This window comes from Alligator sinensis, unplaced genomic scaffold, assembly GCF_000455745.1.
Source record: "Alligator sinensis unplaced genomic scaffold, ASM45574v1 scaffold211_1, whole genome shotgun sequence".
Lineage (NCBI taxonomy): Eukaryota > Metazoa > Chordata > Crocodylia > Alligatoridae > Alligator > Alligator sinensis.
In genome coordinates, this window is record NW_005842024.1 from 2,722,737 (window position 1) to 2,731,224 (window position 8,488).

Here is an 8,488-nt window from a genome sequence, read left to right on the forward strand (position 1 = left end):
GGTGGGGGGACAGTAGGGGGCTGGGGACATGTGCCAGGCAGTCAATGAGGGATGGACCCCACTCAGTGCTGGAGTATATTCAGCAATGCCTGGCACTCTGGGAGGTGTATGAGGGCACCCCCTGCCTTCTGGCCTTAGCCAGTGCAGGCATCTGCCTGAATTCCCCAACAGGAGAGTGAACATGAGTTCCCTTCATTAACGGACCAACCTATGCAGTTTAGACAAACCTGTGAAAATTGGATTTATACCCTCCCTCTCCCCAGGCTGTTTGACTGTCTGTGCTTAGCCCTGGTGGTTGAAGGGTTCACAGCAAAAGTTTTTGTTAAAGGTTCAGCCCCTGCTTTCCTTTATTCAAGTGTAATAGCTCACTGATAATTCTCAGAAGTCCTTTAGCAAACCCAGGAAAAGCCAGAACTGACTTTATTCATATTTCTAAAGTTAAAAAAAAATACAGTTTCAAAAGTGATTTTTTTTTCTTGAAATTAATAATAATGCATTGTTTGGGGAAAAAATCTGTATTTTAAAAATGGAATCAATAACCTGCAGTTTCTAGAGTCAAAAGGCCAATGTGATTGTTCAAAAAGATCACTCAAATTCTTTCCATTCTCTACAGTCCAATGCTCAGCTGAGATTTTATCAACAAAATGCCACTAGGAGTTTTACTATGATTTTAGGGAAGCAGGGCCAAAACTTTTAGAAGAACATGTATTCATTCTTGTGTCCTCACATGAACAGGCAAATCTCAACACACAAGTGACTAGGCAGATACATATATATGCACACATGCAGAAACCTCATAGTGGGTGCATCTACGTGTGCCTCTTTTAAGTGGGCTTAGCCTAAAATCACCATTATTAAGGCTGACTTTAGACCTGCCTTTTAATAATTAGATTCTCAGTGTTCCAAGCCATCCTGTAATATTTCATCATGATGCCTACCTGTTATTTGTTATGCTACCCTTATTGTGCATGCATAATTGACTGTGGACATAGGCTTTAATGGATCACATCAGGAACAGCCATAGGCACCAGATATGGCAATTCCTTATTTCAATATGTTTCACAAATTACTTTAATTGCTACAAGCTTCCTTAATGATGCTACTGGTTAAGAGAACAAAACCTAATTTCATAAAAGCTTCCTTATAATGCAGAAAGGTACAGTAGGTTTGCATGAAAAGCAAGGTAATACAGATGGGATATGATGTTAAATTTGATCTAGCTGGTGTATTCCTCACCTCCCCCCAGGCAGCAGGTGGAGGCTCCACAGGTGGATAATACTTGGGGACATCCCAAGCCACAGCAGTCATGAACCACTTGAAATCCTTGCACTTGAGGTGCTTGCGAAGCTCCTTCTGGGCAGAGATATCACCAGTGGAGAGGTGTCTGTACTCGGGCCGCCGCTGGTAAATGTATTCTGCAAACTCATCCATCCATGTCTCTGCCACACGCTTCAGGTTCTGTGCAGCAGAAAAAACCAGTAATTAATCTGTTCAGGTTCTTACTGAATGATACCACTGACAGCCTCCAACTTGTGATCTTTGCCAGCTTTGGATGGTGGTGTATTAAGCAAATATAAACCCTTTTGCAATTAAACAATGTTAGGAGCATGATGTAATTAGACTGATGGCTTCATGCAGTTTGTTTTTTTAGTGCTTCAGTGGAATTGCAGAATGGGGATTTAATTAGCCAGATACAGTAAAGACTTGACTAATTATTTCAACTGGAATCTTACCATGAAGCTCCATTTTTTTTCACCTGATTACTAAAATTGTGCTTTTTCGCACAGTCTTGATGCAGCTGGATTCTGAAGTTAAAGTTTAGCTTTTTGCATTAAAATACTGCATGCAGTCTAATTTCCCTCTCATGTACTCCTCCAGGGCCTCTAGATGTCCCCAATCTTTTAGAACCCAGAGTGATGTATCCACAAAGACAGAGTCAGTAACAAATTGTTGTTCTGTCCCTCCAGCTACAGCTACACACAACTAAGTAGGCATTCTTAATATGTTCAAAACACAGGATGTATACTGACACATGTATATATACACACTGCTGATGCCTGAAACAATTAATGCTTCATAGATGGACAAGCTAAGGAGGATCAACAAAGCAAAGACACCACCTTGTTTTCTGCTGTGGTGTTCACTTATGAAATGCGTAGGAGATTAGAAGATAAAGCTGCGTCCCACCTCTTACCCTGGAAAAAAACTGACCTTAGAAGAACTCTGCCATGCAAAACATTGATTTTCTGCTGAACTATCTTTTCTGGATAGGCTCTACCAGGCCTGAGAAAGGACTGAGTGTATGCCTCTGGCCCTCCCCTGCAGCACCCCTTTATGTGGATCATGACCAAGCCAGAGTTGTCCTCGGGATCCCAGTGCTGCCTAAGCAATTCACTAGTGCTGTTCTTGCACTGCCTCTGCACCTAACTTCCTTTTTGCAAGAACAATGGATATTTATATGCAGATGTGAATTTATCCTCGCTTTTCTCTCAACTCTCAAAAGAGCTGGGTCAAGACAGAGGCAGAGTCAAGGCAGAGGAAAACACTTCCATTACACACAGATGCTGCAGGGTGCAAGATCCCTAATTGCTGTGCATCAGGAGCAATTATAAGTCACAGCCTTGCCTTCTACAACACTTTTGTGGGCTTCACAGACCTTTTGCACTATTTTACATTTTTTGGACTGTTTTTTAAATTCTTGTTATCATTTCCAAAAACTGGAAAAATGTCTCATAATACAAGTGCAGGAGGTCACTGCATCCATGCATTTAGATAAGCCATAGATTAAGTAGTGTGCTACTGAATTATATTCTGTCAAGGTCAAAATAGAAGACCATGATAACTAAACATTGTTTAGACCTGCTGTCTGATTTCACAGGCAAAAATATGGACTACAGTTGGTAAATATAGGCCCCATCCACTGAGATACTGAACAAATCCTATGAAGGACTGTGCACCCTAAATTTCCATGGACTCCACAGAGCCAGATATTTTGCACACTAAGCATCTCATTCTTGTTTTTATGCACTTCTTTTACTGCCCCTGCATGCTGTACAGATGTTTGCATTCAGCTGTTCACAATGATACTCAAGTCTTTTTTTTTTGTACACTGGTGAGTACGGGTGATTCAAATAATTCCTTATAATTTGCTTTGTCTTTGTCACTATTGAATGCCATCTGCACTCATGCAGCACATTCCCATAATTTTGTTAGGTGCCTCTCAAGTTTTGGCTAACTGGGATCAGTTTGTCCTCTGCAAATTTCATTCTTTTCCTCTTTTGGGTCATTAGCATCTTGATAAACACTGGGCCTACAATGGAATATTGTGATACCCTGGTGCTACCCTTGATGAAAACTGAAATTTTTCCTTATTCTTTGCTTTGTATCTAAGACAGCTTCTGTTTCAGGACAATGCTTTTGCTTCTCAGTTCTTGCTCTTTATTCTATATGCCTATGACAACTATCTTTAGGAAGGCCACATAAAATAAGTCACCTGGTGTTTTGCAATCCACAGCTTTGACAGGTTTTAGTAGACTATTAAGGGGCATTTTTCTTTCTGTTACTGTTTTTTAAAGTTGCTAATCCAACCAAATCCTCATGAATTGGTATAGTCTTTTGGGGTGGGGTACAGACCCAGTCCATTTACACATTCACCTTACACCACTAATGCCTGTCTTTAGAAGTGCATGTTTTTCCACAAGTTTTACTAGTTTTCTTTCAATTAATCTTTAATACAATTAATATTTCATATTTAATACCTCAAGTTAAAACCTAGATTTCCACCAAAGCTGTTAAAATAACAATGTAAAAGCTATATCTTATTGGGTGACATTCTGACACTAGAGAATCTTATAGCTTTGCTTGTAAAAACAAATCCTCAAGCATTGCAATATTCTCTTTATAAAATGCTAGCTGCAACATGCTGAGATTTGTTCTGTAATAAGGTAGAGGACAATATACATCTGATAATCAGCAACATAAGGTAACATTTCCTTTCAGAACAGGCTCTGCACATTTGCAAGCCTGATTTCTATTCTGATTTGCTTTCAAGATTCGTTTGAAAACTCCTCTCCTGAATTTTATTAATTTAGTTTGCTTCAAGCATCTGCACAAACCAAGATGTCTCTGAACTAATAAGGCTTATCTAAATACAAAGGCAACGAGATATAGAACAAATGAAGTACATTCGGCTGGTGCTGAAAGATAAGTTTGTCTCCATGAAGCAAACACATTAAAACCTGCAGGAATAATGCAAGTGCAATTAAAGCAATTTAAGAAATCACAAAAGTAGTCCCTGTTCCTAAACGACTTACGTCCCACGTAAGGTTGTCTTTTGTTGCAACTCCACTGCAAACAAAGCAACACAATTTTCCAGGATAATTTACATGAAATGAGCATTCAGTAGTAAGGGAATAGGTTATTTCCAGGACAAAAGATAAAATAAATTTGATTTAAGAATGACAGCTACCCAGGCAATCTAGCTCTTTTGGAGGGAACCTTATAACATGGAGGTCTCCTGACCATGTGAGAAGACTATCTGGTTTTGTCTATGCAGATGGGGTCAAACTAGGTTTTATCCCACATTTATCAGGAGAGGCAAAAGTCAGAGTACCAGTGCAAAACTCATAGTACACCATCCACTCATGTATTTCGAACATCTTGTATAGTTCAATGGAAAGGTATTGGAGAGACTTTTAGAATACAGAATTATTTTTTAATCACTCTGCTGGATATCCTGGTGCCTCAGCAACAGAAGCCTTTCTGTACAAGATTCCTAGGAAGATAAAAGCTCTGTAGAACTGGAGCAGTGGCTTACCTCAATCACATCAAAGACCATCACTAACACAGCTCCCCCACCCCCTCCTTTGATTAGTGGTTAAACTAACAACAGCTCACCTATTATGAGGCACTAAGACTCCAAAACAGAAGTCTAATCTAAGTATTATAAACTTTTACCCCTTCAGGTTGGGATTCATGAATTATCCGTCAGTCTTCTATACAAGGGAGTCCAAAAGAAGCTTTTTACTGCTCTTCTTTTGTTACAGCTCTTGAATAGAGATCAAGAAGCAGTGGGTTTCTTAAACAGACTACTTTTTCTCTTGAAGTCTTTCTCCATCCTGCCATGATGCTAATTTACTCATCTTTTTTGCAGCTCTTCCAAATCTCTCTCTGGCCGTTGGTCTGAAGAGACCCAACAGCTTACTCTACTCCTTTTCACTTTTCCCCATAATTAGAAAACTGTATCTATCGTCCTTCTATTCTGGTCTGACTGGCCTTCTAATTGATAATTTGCTTCCTCCCAGGGAACTAACACCACTAGAATGTCTTAGTTTGGAACTAAACCTGGATCAAGTCCAGAGTCACTCAGAAAAGTCCAGTTCTCTCTGAGTTACTCTGATTTTATAATTTTAGAAATCATCCATAGAAAAATTTAGAATGTCCTGACAAGGACCCAAAGTAGCCTTTCTGTATGTAATACTGTCCATCGATATGCTCACATTACTTGGCCTTACATTTGCAGAAGTGGGAAGTACGTGCAACAGCTTCTTAACTGAACTGGGCATCTCGTAGTCTTCGTAAGGCTCGTTACTTACTGGAAGTCTTCCAAATCATTCTCAGAACCCCTGGAGATCCTGTTTATGTGGATATTTATATCACCACTGTATCTGAGCATGTATAGTAGATTACTGGGTTTTATCTAAACTGACAATATTACCTAATTACAGCAAAGATCATTTTTTTTGTTAAAATGAGCCCAATGCTAAAGAGTGCATTTAAACTGCAGTTAGTTTTAACACTTAGCTTGAATGCAGTTGCACAGGTTTGATCTTATGAAAACTAGTCAGGTCCCACCACATATGTAACATGTAACACATGTAACACAGCTAGCCTATATTTTTACTTCCAAGATGAATATGTTATGGAAAGGGAAGGATTTTGGTCACAGTTCCTCAGTTTCTGTTATTTCAGTCTGATTCTGACTCCTATATTACATACTTGAAGAGAGTTTAAGAAATAGCAAAGTGAAGAAAATAGGAAAATGCAGCCTTTGTCTTTGGGTTTGTACTTCAGTTGCTGGAGGAACACAGTGTGCCAAACTGATCATTGGAAAATGTTGCAAGATTAGATCTGTCATAGCTGGCCAAGCTAGACTTGCATTAATTAGAATGCAAATCCTCCCAAAATAAAAAGATGTAGGAAAAATACAAAGAAGCTGGGAATTGATACATCATGCAAGGAAGTTGCAGGAAGCTTAGATTCACATTTCTCATGGAAGAGCCATGAAAATAACAATATTTGGCTCTTTTCTTTACAAGCCTGGCAAAAATAACCTTTTAGCTGGGGGTATCATGGTACATGCATCTGCCACTGTGTGGGGTAGTGACAACTGTAGTCATAGAGCTGACTAATGTATCCCAAAGTGGAGGAAACCACCCTCCAAAAATGCCCAATCAAAACAAAACTAACCAGTCATTCCATGTATACACCCATTCTTCATAACTTAAAAATACTCTGTTCCATTGCTACAACACCTCTAATGTCACTAAAAGACTTGGAAGCCCACTGACAATCAAAAGTTTTTAATTTAGGTAAACTCACTTCAAATCATTATGTTCGCATTCTTCCAGCATGCTGATACACAACATGTCTGTAAGAAAATTTGACCTTTTTGCCACCTTTCATGTCCTTGAAAAAAAATGAAGACTGAGGCATAACATAAAAATGGAGAGAGATGAGTGTGGACTTTATTTTTTTGATTGTTATTTTTAGTGGAATCTTTACGGTGTTTTGGTCACTCTTCCTTCTTTCCAAGATGAGGAGGGATTAATCTTTTCCATTGGTGGCCCATCCCCATTGCTTAAGTCCACAGAGTGGAGTCTTGGCTCTCATTCCCAGGACATGTATGGTTATTCAGGCACCTCAGCTAGAGGAAGACAGAGAATAGCCTTGGGAAAGAAATACCAGAGGACTGCATGGAACTGGGTGGTAAATATTCTAGGGAAGTAAGGTTTAACTGGATTGGTTCTTAACAGGCTTATCATAGTTTCATGTTTTACAAATGGGGCCAGCATTGGCTTGGAGTGTTAGCATTTATGAGAATGACACCCGGCCATATAACACTCCATGGCTCATGAACCTGCATAATTTCATCCTGCAGATATTCTTTTTCAATTGACATTTTAGACAGAGTTGTTAAATTATCATAAAAATACAATTTCTGCTCCCAATTTCTCCAGATGTTATTAAGGTAGAAATTGTTTTTATCCCTTGGCTGTAAAGCAATGTAAAGCAATGTAATTCTTTTATTTGTGCTATTTTATACTCATAACCTGTTCTTTCCCTCTTTGTGCTTAACTCACTCTCTGCATGTACACCACCAGCCAGACCCCATCCATACACTTTTGTCAATATTGAACTATGCTATTATATTTGGGCCCTGTAATGAGATCCTGTTGTTCTATATGCAACGTGAAACTAGAAGTCTCAAAAAGAACCCTAGACTGTGTAATCTTAGTTTTTACAATAGTCTTTTCTCTTATTGGCTATCTATCTTCCAGCATACAGATAACATAGTTTTGGCTTGTCGTGTCAAGAATACATGAGTCACCATATTTCCTTGGTATTCCTTCTAAGGGACTCCCTGCAGCTCTGAAACAGTGCCTTAGCATAGTGTTAGACACCAAAGTGAAGACTTAGAAATTCTGTATTTTATATGTGACATGACCTAGGTGAGGCCATTTGAGAGGACCTAGATGATACATTTGTTAAACAGCTCATGGATTTTTTTTGCAAGAATAGTGGTATTAATCTCTGTCTCCCGTTCCAAATCTTACCTCAGGTATATGCATTCTGCTTAAGTATGGCTTCTCATTAGTTTTAAGGTATCCTTTACTTCCTGTCCTAAATACTGAGGTGCTACTGTAGCAAAGTTGATGTTATATTTCTCTTTAAAAGTGGTTGAATTTTATTCAGCTGAAATGAGTAAAATGTATCCCTAAATATAACTTGTTCTTTGGGATCCTTCCAGACAAAGGCACTGGACTTTTTATGCTTTGTAGAAATACAGCTAATATAATTCCACAGTAAACCATCACTGGGGGCTGGAGAGAAGGAGTAGCCCATTCCAGCAAGCTGTTATATACTGAAGCTGGGAGAAATAGACCAAGTTCAGTGTGTTACTCTGTGCTCACATGGTGATATTAATAGAAAAAGATAACATTCTTAGTACCATGCAAACTTTGTTACTTTAGTGGTATAGCCAGAGCTAAGCCGCCTAGAAACAGAGTTGTCTCACTCCTGTGTATGTGTAAGTACAATAAGACATTTCACAGACATTAATTATCACTTTGCAACAGGGTGACCTGAAATGCCTATCCTAGAAAACTCTGAATAGATGTTTGGTTTCCTGTCCCTTTTTTACCCTACTTGCATTTGAGATTAGGCAGCCTGGATGGTACTGCCACTTGTCTGGTCTCTCCTCTCTTTC

At 39.0% G+C, this 8,488-nt stretch overlaps 1 protein-coding gene across 1 annotated transcript in view; it reads right to left on the minus strand.

The window, feature by feature from the left end:
- The window catches only part of GALNTL6 (polypeptide N-acetylgalactosaminyltransferase like 6), a gene marked incomplete at its 5' end in the record, with an annotated part of 168,587 nt that overhangs the window by 33,939 nt on the left and 126,160 nt on the right, over nucleotides 1-8,488 (minus strand). The window contains one exon of the mRNA XM_006022236.2: nucleotides 1,237-1,458. Coding sequence (XP_006022298.1) covers nucleotides 1,237-1,458 — 222 coding nt within the window. The remainder of the gene's footprint in view (nucleotides 1-1,236; nucleotides 1,459-8,488) is intronic.